The sequence below is a fragment of the Physella acuta genome, unplaced genomic scaffold (genome assembly GCF_028476545.2).
Source record: "Physella acuta isolate Inbredline_101_S28 unplaced genomic scaffold, ASM2847654v3 ptg000220l, whole genome shotgun sequence".
NCBI classification, from domain to species: Eukaryota; Metazoa; Mollusca; class Gastropoda; family Physidae; genus Physella; species Physella acuta.
Window position 1 is genome coordinate 328,918 of NW_026731739.1, and position 18,145 is coordinate 347,062.

At 36.7% G+C, this 18,145-nt stretch overlaps 1 protein-coding gene across 1 annotated transcript; it reads left to right on the forward strand.

Moving 5' to 3' along the window:
- The first annotated feature begins 12,727 nt into the window (after positions 1-12,727).
- LOC131937731 (peptidyl-prolyl cis-trans isomerase B) lies at positions 12,728-16,393 on the forward strand. The gene is made up of 5 exons (XM_059295343.1): positions 12,728-12,948; positions 14,838-14,957; positions 15,192-15,294; positions 15,438-15,622; positions 15,981-16,393. The coding sequence occupies exons 1-5, from the start codon at positions 12,865-12,867 to the stop codon at positions 16,113-16,115; spliced, it is 627 nt and encodes a 208-aa protein (XP_059151326.1). The 5' UTR covers positions 12,728-12,864; the 3' UTR covers positions 16,116-16,393.
- The last annotated feature ends 1,752 nt before the right edge of the window (positions 16,394-18,145 follow it).

Below are 18,145 nucleotides of genomic sequence, written 5' to 3' on the forward strand. Positions count from 1 at the left end.
GGCGAAATTTGAATCCCATGAATGCGACATTAGCAGATTTCAGGACGAGGCTGACAGATTTACGACTCGACGTTAATATTTAAAATTTACATTTTAGAATCTACCTGTTGGGTGGGGCTCACTAGAAACTAGTTTCGATCTAACTCCCTCAAATACATTTTATCAAAACTATATATAGTTTACATATTCATTTCTTTGAAAATATTAAATGGTAAGTTAAATGTGCTATGGTGTAAAAGATGTTAGAGAACAATAGGCGTAGACTACAAACATTCCAACGCATAGACCAACGTGATTTGTGTAGGATAGATCTAGAATAGGCCATAGGCCAACATGAACCCCAACGCAAAGACCTACGCGATTTACATAGGCCTAAAGTAGAGTCTCGCTTACTTAATGCTAGAATATATTTATTGTTAACTCCTAGACAGAGTCCGGCGACCCTAGACACGAGTACGGCTCTAATAGACACAAATAAGGCTCTCATAGACACGGCTCTCATAGATAGAAGTATGGGCTCACATAGACACGAGTATGGGTTCACATAGACACGAGTATAGGCTCACGAGTATGGGCCCACATAGACACGAGTAAGGGCTCCCATAGACACGAGTATGGGCTCACGAGTACGGGCTCACATAGACACGAGTATAGGCTCACATAGACACGAGTATAGGCTCACAAAGACACGAGTATGGGCTCACGAGTATAGGCTCACAAAGACACGAGTATGGGCTCACATAGACACGAGTATGGGCTCACATAGACACGAGTAAGGGCTCACATAGACACGAGTATGGCCTCACATAGACACGAGTATGGGCTCACATAGACACGAGTAAGGGCTCACATAGACACGAGTATGGCCTCACATAGACACGAGTATGGGCTTACATAGACACGAGTATGGGCTCACATAGACACGAGTATGGGCTCACATAGACACGAGTAAGGGCTCACATAGACACGAGAATGGCCTCACATAGACACGAGTATGGGCTTACATAGACACGAGTATGGGCTCACATAGACACGAGTATGGGCTCACATAGACACGAGTATAGGCTCACAAAGACACGAGTATGGGCTCACATAGACACGAGTATGGGCTCACATAGACACGAGTATGGGCTCACATAGACACGAGTATGGGCTCACGAGTATGGGCTCACATAGACACGAGTATGGGCTCACATAGACACGAGTATGGGCTTACATAGACACGAGTATAGGCTCACAAAGACACGAGTATGGGCTCACATAGACACGTGTATAGGCTCACAAAGACACGAGTATGGGCTCACATAGACACGAGTATAGGCTCACAAAGACACGAGTATGGGCTCACATAGACACGAGTATGGGCTCACATAGACACGAGTATGGGCTCACGAGTATGGGCTCACGAGTATAGGCTCACAAAGACACGAGTATGGGCTCACAAAGACACGAGTATAGGCTCACAAAGACACGAGTATGGGCTCACATAGACACGAGTATGGGCTCACGAGTATAGGCTCACAAAGACACGAGTATGGGCTCACAAAGACACGAGTATGGGCTCACATAGACACGAGTATAGGCTCACAAAGACACGAGTATGGGCTCACATAGACACGAGTATAGGCTCACAAAGACACGAGTATGGGCTCACATAGACACGAGTATGGGCTCACATAGACACGAGTATGGGCTCACGAGTATGGGCTCACATAGACACGAGTATAGGCTCACATAGACACGAGTATGGGCTCACATAGACACGAGTATGGGCTCACATAGACACGAGTATGGGCTCACATAGACACGAGTATGGGCTCACGAGTATGGGCTCACGAGTATGGGCTCACAAAAACACGAGTATGGGCCCACATAGACACGAGTATGGGCTCACATAGACAAGAGTATAGGCTCACAAAGACACGAGTATGGGCTCACATAGACACGAGTATGGGCTTACATAGACACGAGAATGGACTCACCTAGACACGAGTATGGGCTCACATAGACACGAGTATAGGCTCACAAAGACACGAGTATGGGCTCACATAGACACGAGTATAGGCTCACAAAGACACGAGTATGGGCTCACATAGACACGAGTATAGGCTCACAAAGACACGAGTATGGGCTCACATAGACACGAGTATGGGCTCACATAGACACGAGTATGGGCTCACGAGTATGGGCTCACATAGACACGAGTATAGGCTCACATAGACACGAGAATGGACTCACATAGACACGAGTATAGGCTCACATAGACACGAGTATGGGCTCACATAGACACGAGTATGGGCTCACGAGTATGGGCCCACATAGACACGAGTATGGGCTCACATAGGCACGAGTATGGACTCTCATAGACACGAGTATGGGCTCACATAGACATAGTCCGACGCCCCTAGACACGAGTGTTGAGCCTCAGGGCAAGGAACACTAAAATAACCGTAGTAATATTAACCATTAAATAATACGTGAAAACGAAAGCTAACATTATAATCATAAAACCACATTTCGCAATGCCTCAGTGCATAATGTCATACGGACGAATATTTGAAACCGTAACGCACCGATAAGCTTCAAGTATGTTGTAGTCTAGTCTCTAGATAAAATCTCCCCTCACTTTTCATGTTGAACACGGCCAAAATGAAAACGGATGTGAATACTTTGTTAAACATCATCACTCTTTGTCAACCAAAACGTGAAATATAACATATCTACATCTTTAACTATTCGAAATTTGTTAAATTTTAGTGGGATGGGGGCTAGCTGGGTAATCTATTCTTTATGTATCAACCAAGACCATCAAGTATGCCGAAACCAACAACAAACTGGATTTGACAAGCTAAGCTGGTTGTAAATTATAACCATCTGTTACCCACTTTACTGTGGTAAACATTAGTGATGGCCGTTATCACTTTTAGCCATATGTCAGTTGGCCGTATATGAAGTGTAAAAAGCACGTTGGAAAAAATCAACACACAGGATACAACACAGTGAACACAGTAAACATAACACTACACACAGGACACGAAGGACAGGACACACACAAGGAAACAAACAGCATATAAAACACAAGCAATACATGGACACATTCAACATGTGAGATACAACACATATGATATAATACAAGGACACATTCAACATGTGAGACACAACACATATGATATAAAAACAGAGGACACACTCGGGATGCAGTGAACACAATACTTTACAACACCAAAAGTACGTTGAACAAGTGCACGTGTAAAACGGAACTGAGTCACAACTGACGTGTAGACCTGACACAACTCACCAGTCACGTGTCACTGTCCCCCACCCAGCCATCTTAACGACAGCACGCGCTAGAACATGTCGATCAATAACTCTACCTGGAACCAGGAGCGACAGAAGAATCTTAGTACAGGGGGGGGGGGGGGCGACAAGGTTGTGCCAATCGATAAGTCAAGTAAATAAAATGTCAGTGCCGACTGCCATTTTATTGCGCTTTGCAATACACATTCGTCTGCCTAGCCAAGTAGCTGAGTTATTTACTAATGAAAGACTTTTCGCAAGCAAGTAGGAATTTTTAAACACAACTGGTTTATAAAACTTCCCCCTTCCGGTAATAAACATATGCAAATGGCATACGTTTAAAACATAATTACAAAGCGGTTTACAAATGTATGTTTCCGGTTTCCGGCAAGACTGTTACACACATACACACCCATACACACACACACAAACACACACATAAATATATAAATATATATATATATAAATATATATATATATAATATATATATATATATATATATATATATATATATATATATATATATATATATATATATATATATATATTAGGCCTTTGGTAAATATTGTAAAATAAAAAAGGCTTACGAGCCTACAACTACTTACAATGTTGAACACAGTAGATCAGATAACGTTGTATTTTTTTATTCATATATGAAAATCGATATCGACTTTAATCACTCACCCACCTGTTTTGCTTTCCTATCCAAACAGCCACAGTTAACTTGAAACTGATTCTAATCCGTACATTTGTAATCATTTGGTGGGCTGGCCGAGCCTGGGCTGAACGGTTAGGTGGGACAGTGGGGCCCACACTGAGGCTTTCCTATCAAATACAACACTGCCGCCCGGCCAGCGAGATCTCAAGCAGCAGACGACGGCTGTGATTCAATGAACGGGTGGGTGGGGTTTGGACGTTTTCCGATAACTGAAGAAATCCGTTGCTGTGAAATGGCGGTAGGGAGAACAGGACGCCACAAGTGTTAAGTTACGTCTTGACAGTTACTGCAAGTCTAATCAATACTTCATAAATAGAATAGTAATCATTAAACTGTGACATACGCAAAGTTATATAAGGTACCTTCGGGGTCAAAGTTCACTGTTAAAAATGCATCCGGTAACTTTCCCCTAGACTTTATTGTATTTTTTTAAACTTAGAAAAACTGCAATCTTTTTTTTTTTTTTTTTTTTTGGTTACTTCGACCAACCTTATCTTCGCGGTATAAACAAGCAAGAATATTAATCTGAAGAGGAAACTAAATAATCGAATGAATACAGGTGGGTTTTATTTTTAACTTCTTTACTAATGTCACAGTAAAGTATTGGGTATTAGAACCAAGCTGTTAATTAAACTTGTTTCCCATAATGTAGGCATACAGAGACATGTACGATTATTTATCGGGTTCTATTGATAGCCAGCGACGCCATGGAAAGTGGAGGGGGGTGGGGGCGTTACAGGTAGGACTAGGTAGTAATGTGTAACCCACCGAACCACGAGAGGCGAAGCGACCATTGAATAAAACCCAGCGACACCTATACCCTCTTGCCGCTTAGGACCGTTGAAAAGCTTAGAAAAAAAGCCATCTTTTCTCGGTTGGTTTATTTTTGTTGTGAATGAAGGAGGCGTGTCATGAATGGTTTAGTGGCGAGAAAGTCTTATTGAATCAAGGGAAATAGCATCATTCATATACATGTAGCATAGGCCGTGCGTCTTTTTGTCCGCCACCCCCCGAAAATTTCAAGTGCCCCCCTCTCCCCCCCCCCCCCCCCCGGAGATAAAGGTCTGGAAGAATGCCGAGTTGTATGGAAATCTCATTGAATATACTTTAGCTTACCTTAAATAGCGTGGTACTAGGTCTATACGTTTATACGTTTATTGTTTCTCCCTTCCCCATCCCACATATAAATTTAAGATCCACCTCGCAGACAAAAGAAAAATAATTTCACCAAACGGTTGCATGTTCTTTTACTGATCATCATAAAGACTGCGTCATTCATTAGTTTTCCAATTTTACGTGACGTCATTTAAAGTCACGTAAATTCTGTTTTCACAGGTAAAATGTTACCTGTACCATTCAAGGTTCCCAACACCCGACCTCTCCACATAATGTTGTGAGTACCGGTGTTGCGCTCACCAGTGTTTCTTCCAGACTTTTTCTCGGGGGGGGGGGGGGGGGGGGGGGCACTTGATTTTTTTTTTGGGGGGGGGGGCGGTCAAAATTTTCCGGGGGTTGGGGGGGGGGTGGACACTGGTAAAAGTTTATGTTTTCTATATAAATTCTATATAAAATCCCCCCGAAGAGATGCCTAGAAGAAACTCTTGCGCTCACCAAGTTAGCCTGCCTCCTATAAGTCAATGTATTCTTATATTTGAATTCCTCACGGCACCAGTGGGCTTGAGAAGTGCAGCATTGGTTTCTGGCACATACACATACGAAACAATTAATTTGTGTTAAAGATGATGTGTGTTGTGTAAGATGTGTTGTTCATACAAACCAAAAATGAAAGTGTGTATGATTCTGTTATGTGCATGACTGCCATGGCTAATTGTGTCGAATAAAGTAATGGGTTTGTGGAGTTACAAAAGTAGTTTTATTTGCATATTCACGTCTTGAATATTTTTTAATAATAGTTTTTTTTTGGTGTATTAAAGGCTGATAGTTACTGATTAACTGATTAGTGCCCTCAATACAATTTTTATCAAGGAGAATCGCAAGACAAAGTTAGTAAAATTAGCTGGTTTTATTTTCAAAACAGGTTTACTTGTAGCTTCTTCTTCTTCGTTCTTAATTGAGATTATGGTGGAGGATTCAGACAACAAGTCCAACTTCGTGAACAAACCGGACTGTGGTCTCCAGTTTGGCAGGTGCCCCATATAATTTTTCCCTGAGTGGGGTGGGCAGGGGCCAGTGTCTGACTCGTGCCTGGCTATACAAAGAACATAGCGACTTGGCTGAGTTCTTGAGATAATATTTGACCCAAATTTGAACTGTGTTGAAAAGATAAGTCACGTTTGGTTGAAACTATAGACAGGTTCCTTCAACTGTGACATGGCCTACATATTGTTTAGATAACGGCTATATTAAGTCAGCTCCTCCATGCAACTTTCCAAATCCAATACACGCAAAAATAAATCTTACAAATCTTGGCACATTTCGAATCCTGAAATAGAATGAACTGTTTTATAGTTATTAATATTAGCCGAGTGCTATTCCATATATGTTGTACCACATATATTATATTTTAAAATAATCAATAGTGTACAATTACATTTAAATTAGATATACATTTACTACCCCGATGTCTCCCATGCAGCCAGGCGCTTCATACAAGCAGGGTTTCTTTCAGACATTTTTCTCCGAAAAGGGGGGGGGGCACACTTGAAACTTTTGGGGTGATACGCACTTAAAATTTCCGTGAGGGGGTGGGCAGACTGATTGTATAAAATACATATTTTTTCTCTTTTTGTTCTGAGATGCCGGAAAGAAATGTAGCTTCGATTCATTCCATTTGCGTTTTTCTCCCTTATCATTTATCTGTAGATTGTGTTCCTTGGCTTGTAAGCTTAACCAAAACTGTCTCCTTGCGAGTAAACATTCTTTTGTCATTAACAGGCAAGTTGTCTACCTTTAATGGCTTTATTGTTCTGTCCATTTTCTTCTTTTAAGTTTGACTTCATTTCTGATCTCCTCACCCCCCCCCCCCCCTTTGCAAATAATAGTATTAATGCAACCATTGAAAACATATTTCATGAGTTTTCTATTTATAAAGCAAACCAAATATCACACCAAGTCACTGGACCTTAACAAAGGCTTTGAAATTATAGGTCCCAGGTTAATAAATGCGTGCTAGTAGTAGTAGAAAATGTAACTTAAATGTATGGGATATATGTAAAACAAACTTGCATTTTCGTACAATACACAATACAATCATTAAGACTGTATATAAATTATGCCGCCCTCCCCCCTTTTTTTCCCAGCTCCATTCCTTACCATTATCATGTATGATATGTGTCTTATCATTTACGCGTAATTTTTTCTTTAGTCATTTAGCTTAAGGTTTTGTTCGAGGACGAACATCGAAAAAAAACTGTAATCTTAAGGTGGGTAGGCTGAGGTGTGACATCATTTTAGGAGTAGGAGTATGGGTCTGTAACGATTGGGTGGGGGAGGTAAAAAAAACACGCCCAAATCAAAACGTCATTAATTGATTACCTCACCCTGACCTGTATAAATTCTGATTGCAAACCAAACCAAAACTATTATAAATATAAATCATAAATTTTACCCACAAACACTTGATAAATGCATACATGTGTAGAGAGGCGTAGCGATGGCGGAGCGGGGGTGCGGACCGCACAGGGTGACACCATTTAGTGGGGTGACACCATGGCAAAAAAATTGCAAAAAGTACAGAAGAAAAATGCTTTTTGCCAGTTCCATTAATGATTAATTAAAGTTAAATAGTCTTTTAAGTACAAATCGACAATTATTACGACAGGGTGGGGTGACACCATGGCGTAAAAGTGCTAATTATAGATAAACATTGTTACTATTAAGTCTGCAGTGATTAAAGCTTATGCACATATACACTCATACACACACACACATATAAATGTATTTACTTTGTTTCTTGGGGGTGACACCACGAAGTGTCGCACCGGGTGATACCCAACCTAGCGACGCCACTGCATTTGTAACATGTGTTAGGTTAAAGCAGGTGCTGAATGTACTGCAGGGGTTAATTGGATTAACTTTAAAACTTAAACTGTCTGTTTGCTTGTGACTAGAAGAAGTCCCAAAAGAAAATGTTTGAGGAAAGAAGGAGAGGACTTTTTTCCAGATCCACCACTGAGCTACACTACGTTACTATTATGTGCTTACATTGACAAAGAGAGTTAACTACTGTGAACCATTCGTAATCGCCTTTCATGAGTACATGCACATGACTAAATAAATGATTAAAAGAAACAACTCATCTTTTTAATAAAATTTATTTTAATAAATAAGTAGACGGGTGGTCCATATAAATATAATAATATATGTATATATGTATATATATATACAGTGGCGTAGCGAGGTCGGGTGTTACCCGGTGCGGCACGTTCGGTTTGAACCCCCCCCTCCACCCATGTCGGGATTTGTCTAATTTGCTCTTAAAAGACGTTTTAACACTCGAATTAATCACTTAATTAAGTGGAATTATCATTTTTCTCTCTATATATTGATATTTTTTGCCTTGGTGTCATCCCCTAAATAGTGTCACCCGGTGCGGTCCGCCCCCCCCCCCTCGCTACGCCACTGTATATATATCTATATATATATATATATATATATATATATATATATATATATATATATATATATATATATATATATATATAAGTTCAAGTCTGTATGTGGCGTGCAAACCGAGGATTACAAAGGAATATGAAAAAAAGATAATACTGTGGCGGGCAAATACTGAATAACAAATAATATCAGAAAAAAAATAATACTTCTAGATCTATGTCATCATAGTGTTATTCGTCTAAACTTCTAAAGTACTCATCGTCTAAGTTCGTGATATTAAAAATTAATATTGAAGGTGTGAAACAATTTTCAAACTTATAGTATTAATTTTGGCATGTCTGTCAAACAAATGAAAGAAAATGTATCTTCCTTCATAAAAATTGTAATTTGGTCTTAAAATTATTTACATTTAGTCCTTTAGCACTCATTACGTCCTTTGACAAATTAGGAAAACATAATTACTTCCCTTTAAAGAAACCATTACATCGGGGGTTACTTTTTATTATTTTGTTTTAGTGTTGGGAAAACAACACTTACAAAGCACGGACTGATCAAGTGCAAATGTGGTAGGTATTTTAAATACTGCCTATTAATTATTTTATACACTGAACGTACTGTTTACTATTATATTTTTTCAATAAGCCAGCTCCTAAATGTCCTCTATGTTTACTTCTTTCCGTTTGCGGATAAGCTTGGGGTATTTTAATTGTTAACTAAATTGAAACAGACGCGTCCGCCGGCGCCCCCGGCACGGTTCGATTTGGCGCCCTGGGCTATCCTATGGTGCATAATTTCGTTTTAAACAGTGCAATAGACTATGGATAAGAAAGGTTACTATAGTCTTTAAGTGAATCAATCTAATATATAAAGTATTTAAAATGTTTTTCTTTTTGATACTGAAACAATACTGCGAGGTTTTTGTGGGGTTTAACTAAATACTGAATGTGTTTGATGTTTTAAGTATTTTCGGTAGGCCCTAACTAAACAAAAGTTTTTAAAAGCCAAAAATAATTTGGAATTTTTTATTTTTTTTTATCACTAAATACTAAATGTGAAAATATGAATATGTAAATCACCATGACATTACTAGGTCATGTGGTTATTTTTTTTAAATTAATTTTATTTACAAACATGTATCGGCAAAGTCTTGAATGCAAATCACTACGAAAATGAAAATTCAGTGTATAATTTAGGCTTGATGAAAATAAATAGAAATTTATTAGAAACTAGAATACCCGTCATCCGTTGGATAACTGTGGGTTTCGGGGGTCATCCATAAAAAAACATCACGTCTGTCACTCAGAGGCATAGCGAGCCTTCCCGGCGCCCGGGGACAAACATTTCGATTTTAACCCCCCCCCCCCCCCAAGATTTCGATTTTCAACCCCCCCCCCCTCAAACTTTTGATGTGCACCCCCCCCCCCACTCAAACTTTCGATTTGAACCCCCCTCAACCTTTCAATTTATTTTTCGAAACCATTTTGGCGCCCCAACATATGTCCCCCCGCCCCCCCTTCCCCCCTCCACCTCCCCCGCCTCCCCTCCCCCCCCCCGCCCCCCCCCCCCCCCCCTTCTCGCTACGCTACTGCAGTGTCACTTATCGTCACAAAAAACAGACCCCACATTCAAAAATATGTTTCTTATCTTTTAAAAACACCGAAAACACCGATTTCGGACTATCCCTTCATATACTGACGTCACATGTGACCTACTCAACTCTACTTCACCTGCCCAGTGTCCCGCCAAGTCTCAGACAACATGTTTTTATCGTTTAAAAACGATTCCAGCCGATCATGTCTCTGACCACACTATCCTTTTATATGCTTAGGACAAAGAAACAGATGAACTCTACTTCACCTGCCCTGTATCCTGGCAAGTTCAGATAGGCAACTTTATCATTCACATCTAAAAAAAAAAAAAATTGAAAAAAAAATATCATTGACATATTGGTCTAGAACCTGTGCCACCCACATGAGAGCGGGCTACGCTACCAACTTAGCTATTTACTCGTGACGTCACAAATGAATTTTTATACTATACTTTTGAGTCTCCGCGCATAGATCTTGATATTAGGCTAGTAGTAGTAACTTTCAAATTAAATTTAATCTTAAATTAGCCAAACAAAGATTTATATAAAATAAAGAAGTTCTGAAATTAGCTAGATCTAGATAATTCTATCTAGATCTATATTCTACGACTCGCTTGCTTAGGTCTTATTAAGTTTAGTTTTTCTTGCTAGATCTAGATCTAGATCTAGATCTAGATCTAATCATTAGCTACGCTGATAGGCCCGGAGCGAGCATTTCAAAATTACCATATTCCAAACAAAGATTTATATAAAATAATAAAGGTCTAAGATAGTTTAGTATATAGAAAATCATTATTATCTAAATCTAGATAGAATTATCTATATTTTAGATCTACGACTGAGCTATATTTAGAATTTACGTTTATAATTTAGCAAAATTCCGGTATAGAAGCAGCGTATGAATCTTAAGCTGCGCAAATACGCCCTGGAGCCTGCACTTCAAAATTTGCATAGTCGAAACAAAGGTTTATACAAAATAATAAAGGTCTAAAATATTTTAGTATATAGAAACTCATTATTATCTAAATCTAGATAGAATTATCTATATTCTAGATCTACGACTGGTTTGCTTAAGTCTCGTTTCTTTTTTGGTTTGTATTAAGATCTATAACTAATAAATTTTTGATTTGACCTAGATTTAGATTCTAGATCTAGATCTATAAATAAATAACTTTCTTGGACAGATTGTAGATCTAGAGAAATTTATTGTAAAACTAAATGAAAAAAGACAGTTGAAAATTGATATAAGTGTTGGAACGTAATAAATACAGCAAACGGACGTATTGTTAAAGTTATGACCGACAGAAAATTAGATTTGATTTGACCTAGATTCTAGATCTAGATCTAGATGATAGATCTATAAATAACTTTCCTTCGACAGCTGATCTTTAGATCTAGAGAAATTTATTGTAAAACTAAATGAAAAAAGACAATTTAAAATTGATATAAGTGTTGGAACGTAATAAATACAGCAAACGGACGTATTGTTTAAGTTATAGCCGGCAGAAAATTAGCTTTGTAACGCGTTAAACTTTTGAATGGGCCACAAAGTCTATGATGGAGTCCGCCATTTTTATTGAACCAAAAAGTAAACACATCAAGGGACGTCACTATCCCCACAAAGTTTATTCAAAGTATTAACATTTAAAAAAAAATACGGTTAATTTAACTATGAATAAATCAATAAATTAATTATAGTCTTTAAATAAATTTGTGATTAACAGTCTGTCTGCATTAAAAAATTATTCTCTACCTACATACTATTTTACAGCTCTACAGATAGAGTCGAACATATCGCAATAGTCGATCAGGCAAACAAACAAACAAACAAAAAAACAAAAAAATAAATATTCAAACATGTAAACAAACTTGACTTTTAGTAGTATATAGATGTAGCCTTAGCTTACGCAAAAAAATATTTTGCAGGTTCTCTGCATTTGCAGCTTTAATAACATTTATTCTAAAAAAAATTATTTAATTTTTGTAATTTTTTTTTTCGGTCCCAATGATGGCGAGATCGGGGGGGATGGGGGTGGAAACGTCACTTCTATCCTTTCAACACTTATGATAGAACCCATCTTGTCAAACCATGTTGACTCCGTAGGGGTGATTCTGATTCCCAGCCCCTTTTCTGGATACGCCTATGAACAAAAAAAAAGGTAAAAAATTAATAGCTTGATATCAAGCAATGGCCGCCTTATTTATTGTGCATTTTATTTACAACACTACACTGATGAAAACAGAGGGGAGGGATAGGAGCTGATAATTTTTGTTGTTTATGACTAGATCCTATTAAAAGGCTATTATTACCTATTAATTATTATTAAGGCAATCGAGGGCCGCCCTTGATCGTTCTTATAATTTGCCCTTTCCTGTCGCTGCTCATAACACTCAGATACAATTTAGTAATATTGTCTCTAATTATTTGACACATCACCAAGGCCTAAATAAAATAAATGCTCAGTAATACAATCTGTTGGTATCGCAAACGATCTCGTGACCTTAGGAACTCTTAGTCTTAGGGCTACACGTTTTACTTCCGGAAATAAGTTTTGTCCAATAAAAAGAGTCCAAGTCTTAGGCCCTAGCTAGACCGGTTAAGTTAAATTTTGCTTGTTTCGATTTTCAACAACAATAGAAACGCGGTTTCATTCAAGAAATTGCCGTGCTTTGGCAATAACAGTCACCATGGGCTTAATTACAACATGTGTTATTGTATTTGCTGTGACAACTCTTGTTTCAAGCGACAAAGGGCCTAAAGTTACAGATGTGGTTTGTTTATCTTCAATTTTTTTTTCCACAAAGAAAAAAAGTTAAACTTTAAACAAATGCGTGAAATGGGATGGCAATGGCATTGTTACTAATTTGTTACTGTTACTGTACTGTTACATTACATTTTATTAGTCATTACAGTTACTATTAGTTTAGTAGATATCTAGACTACTGTCTATTACAATTGCTTGCAAAATCTAGATCTAGAATCTAGACTAAACCGGGCGAGAGTTAAGCACTGAAAGTTTATCTAATAGATTCTTATCTGCCTACTAGATCTAGAATCCTAGATCTAGATCTAGAATCTAGATCTACTAGACTAGAGTACTTACAGTACTTACTAACTTAGTACTAGATCTAGTCTACTTTCTAGAAATCTAGTAGCTGCAAAGCCTGGTAAAACTCCATTTTAGCGTATTTTATTCCCCGCTTCACATTCACCGCCAGTTGAGCGTATTTTATTATAAACACAACTACTAATTATTTACTAATTAACTAATTGGTTTTGAAATTGTGGTGACATCACTTTTGGGGTCATAAGTTAATATTATGATTGTTATGACCCCCTTCTCTAATCCTTTCGAACTGGGTGGGAATCATGAACAGTATTGAACAAGAACTAATAATGAATTAACACAATTAGTCACAACTTCTACTATTTATTTTAACGGCACAATAAGAATAAATTAATGTTAACCCGCCACCACGTGAAACACAATTAGAAAAATACAGCTATCTTCAATGAGAAAAAAAATGCCCTTAGTCTGACTACCCTACTTGTCCCTAACTGTCAATCCTAGCCTACACAGGGGTAATTATACACCATCACTACTGTCAAATCTTAATAGGCCAGCCCCCAAGCTTCCCACTGTCAGTATTGGCCAGTCCATGAGTGTTTAAGTCGTAAACTACTAACCGTCACTATACTCAGCCTCACACCAGCTATCTGCTTGGCCAGACCTCAGGTTTCTCACGGCCAACACTGGACAGCTTCTAGCCATGGCAAGGCTGATGAATGAGAGTACAGTCACTAGCCCAACCTACAGGTCAGCCATAGTCAAACCCCAGTTGGTCGTAACACCATGCAAGTGAAATACTAAAATCAATATGCGATGTCCTTATTTGACCAATACCAGTGAAAATGTTGTGTTTCAAGAAAATACGCTCAACTGAATGCGAACAAGTGGCGAATAAATTATGCTATAATTAGTAGGGCCTAATAGTTAGGACTAAGCAAATTTTTTTTATCATCATGTTGTCTAGATCTAACTAATCTAGGCAAGCTAGACCAAGGCTATTTACAAAAATAATAATTGAAATTTGTAGAAATTAGGCTTCACAAAAATACTAGCAAAAAGTATTTAATTTAAATATGCATTAGGAGTCGGCGTGGTCGAGGTTGGTAAAGCTCATGGTTGCTAAACCGAAAAGTCTCGAGTTCAAATCCTCAGGCAGATAATTCTCGTTAGCTGGGGACAGCCACTCTTCTAATTGATAAATTGATTATATGTTAAATTTATATAACTAAGTTTTATAAATTTAACATAAGCTTAGCCGTAGATCATAATGGAAAAGGTATTAACTAGTCTCTGTATTAGGTTTCTAGATGGAGCACATTATTAAATAGGCCCATAATTCATTTCATATTTAAATCTGAAATTAGAGTAAGATTGTATTATTAATCTGTTTATACTAACAGTAACAATTTAAGTGTGTATGTTTCAGTATGGATTGCTTTTAAACTATACCCATTTTCATTAGAAAATAAGTACACTTAAGACTAAACTCAAAGTAATAGATTATAAACATAATTTTATGCTCAGTAAAATGAGGTTCAGGTAGGTTTAAGTCAAGGTCCCCAATAAATCTTTATTTAAAAATTCTTATAGGTATTCTTTGACATTGAAATTGGCGGAGAGAAAGCCGGAAGAATTGAAATTGGTCTTTTTGGTAAAACAGTTCCTGAAACAGTAAAGAACTTCAAGACATTAGCCATAGGTGATACTGAGGTCAGAATTATTTTGTATCTTTTATGATAAATGTATTTTTAAATTTAATAATATCAGCTCTTATGTTTTGGTTAACATTTGGTTTTTAATTTAAACAATACAGATTGTCACTAATGGCTATTAAACTTAAAATATTTCCTGGACTTGTGACTGTATGTATGTATAGAAAGAGAGAGAGAGGTAGATAGATAGACATAGATATAAGTATGTGCTTTAACTTTTTTTATTTTACAGGATAAAGGAGTAAAACTAACTTATAAAGGAAGCAAATTTCACCGTGTGATAAAGGATTTTATGATTCAAGGTGGAGATTTCACAAGGGGTGATGGAACAGGAGGTTAGTGAGCATTACACACAAAAACAATCCTCTTCTTTTATTGCGACTTTATTTATTTTATGACTTAGGCTGAAAAGAAGGTTAATATATTTGAAAATGTAACCAGATAAAAAATAATAACTAGTATTTAAAATCTATAACAGGTAGAAGTATCTATGGTGATCGCTTCAAGGATGAAAATTTTAAGCTCAAGCATTATGGAGCTGGTTGGTTGTCAATGGCTAATGCTGGGAAAGATACGAATGGCTCACAGTTTTTTATCACTGTTAAAAAAACAGAATGGCTTGATGGTCGCCATGTTGTCTTTGGAAAGGTTGTCAAGGGCATGGTAAATTGAGCATTTTAACTTTATTTTTATCGAAGCAAACTAGTTCTAAGTTACTCTATCGAATTCTAATCAGTGAAAGACAACACATAGTTATTTTATTATAAAAATAATCAGTTAATCTAATTAGTTAATTAATTTTTGATTATTTGGGATATATAAATATTACATTTTTAAATAAATACAGTAATTTAATGAAATCAAGTTGTGTTCATTTGCTAGAGTGTTCAGTGAAGTAATAATAAGCATTAAGTTGATTAAGTGATTTTATAACTAAAAACATTAGGATAAGAGGAAAGGGATGTTTTTTTTTTTTTTCATTTTTTGACATGATTATAATTGAAGTATATATTTAAAACAGGATGTTGTAAGAAAAATAGAAAAGACACCAACTGATTCAAGAGATAAACCAAACAAAGATGTTGTCATTGTGGACAGTGGTGTTATACCAGTGGACTCACCATACTCAGTAGAAAAGAAAGATGCCACAGAATAAATGCTGTTTTTTTTTATTGTCTAAGTGAATAATAATCTCAGTTGATTTGCATGTTGTCAATGCCTTTTTGAAGTGAGTATTTGTTATTTCAGAATAAATGATTAGCAAATGGGTTTTTTTTAATTAAAGTGAAATGCCACTGTCATTACTTGTAATACCAGGCAAAAATCTTTTGTTGATTGGCTCACACTTCCAATGTTTGTTTTTCAATGTTTGTTTACTGCGTTTAATTGACTTTTTTTTTAAACCTTATGTGATTAATAAAATAAACAAGACCGTATTAGTGTTTTTAAATTTTTTTATTTACTGAAAAATAATTTCCTTTTTTACTTTTTGTGATGATTTAATGTAGTTTGTATAAAATTAAAGAGAGAGATAAATTTTCTTTTCTCTACTATAATTGCAAACAAAACTTTTGGCTGCTGGAATATAGCCACTGATTGTTGTTTATTAACTTACTATAAGCAGTGGTCTTATGGCAGAGTGGCCTTCTGCTAATCCAGCTTGAGTTTAGATTCCAGGCTTAAGGCTGAAGGACATCCCTGAGTTCATCCAGCTTTAATGGTTAGCTGACTTGCATAAGGCAGCTGGGCATAGTGCTGCTGACCAGACTATCTCTTCATATGCTGAGCTCACAGAGAAACGTTAACTCAGACTTCATCAGCCACATGGACTATTAGGTTTAAAAGAATAACTTACTGATCTCATCTCCTGAAATTGAGATGAGTTCCTGGATAATAAATTTTTTTCTTTGTGTACCGATGAGTTAGTTACACTTTAGGATTGTTAAGCCCATTTCTAAGTAGGTTTATTTATGAATATGCCTTCAAATTTTTTTTTAAGAACTGCGCTGACGTGTTCATAACGTAACATAAGCTCAAGAATCATTACCAAAATAAATCTCAAAACATGTTCTAAACTTGGCCTGGCCCTAATTATTACTGCCTATATTTCTATGAATTGTAAGGACATGATTGGTAAAATATAACTGCTGTTATGTTGTTTTTTTGTTGTTTTTTTTTTTGCAAAAATTAAAATATTTTTGACAAAAAGGCAAATGTTGGCAAAAACATTGGATTTTGAGCTTTCCCAAGACCTAAATAAAAGTGCAGTTGAAGCTAAATGATCTTATGTCAGCCCCGTATGACATGTTAGTTTCAGCAAATAGTATGACAACAGTAGGCCTATGTGATAGGGGTTGTCCATAAAGACTATGTAAATGTCGCTTGCAATTTTTTTAAAATTATCAATTAAATAAGCTTAACCTTGAGTCTTGGCTGGGCTCAGCAAATATAGTAAATTTGAGGGGAAAAATTATCTTAAAATAACACAACTATAAGAAATCTTTATAGCTTTTAAATGCACTGAAATTAAAATTTAATTTACTTTCTTTAATAAAAGCCTTGGTCGCTCATGGGATCTTTTACTTATTTTAGCAACAAAAGTTTTTATTAAAGAAAGTAAATTAGTTTAATTTAAAAGCTTGCTGCTGTAAAGGTTAAATTAGTTTTTTAAACTTTCTCGTGAACCAAAACTAACCAGACTGTTAAGGTGATTGCGTCTACCTAGTTATTTCCCCTTCTGTTATTGAAATCTATCGAGTGGTTTATTTTGTTATCTCCCCTTGGTTTTCGAAATCTTTTAATTATTATTTAATGACTAATTAAACATCTAATGAATTTTTAAAAAAATAGATTTGTATTGTCATCGAAGTGGAACGTATCTGGAAGGTTTGAACGAAATCGCTGCATTAGAAGTGCGGCAAAATTGAATTACAAGATTTGCCACAAACCCACAGACGTTGTGAGCTAAATGAAAGCTTGATAATTAGAGGATGAATTTTTGTCATCATGGTGGGGGGGGGGAGATGTACGTCGTCATTTATGGCTGATCCCTTACATAATTTATTTCTAGTTTAATTTTTGAAATTAAATTAGGCCCTAAGTTTTGAAGATTATTTTTAGACAGTGAGCTTTAAGGTTGTCAAATAAGAAATGAAGATGTGCTTAGTTGACGTCGGTCTTTATATT

What these genes read in the sequence shown, in the direction of transcription:
- LOC131937731 (XM_059295343.1), top strand. Translation starts at nt 12,865, where the DNA reads ATGGGCTTAATTACAACATGTGTTATTGTATTTGCTGTGACAACTCTT. An exon ending in GGCCTAAAGTTACAGATGTG is followed by an intron (nt 12,949 to 14,837) that starts GTTTGTTTATCT and finishes AAATTCTTATAG; the next exon opens with GTATTCTTTGACATTGAAAT. An exon ending in GAAAGGTTGTCAAGGGCATG is followed by an intron (nt 15,623 to 15,980) that starts GTAAATTGAGCA and finishes TATTTAAAACAG; the next exon opens with GATGTTGTAAGAAAAATAGA.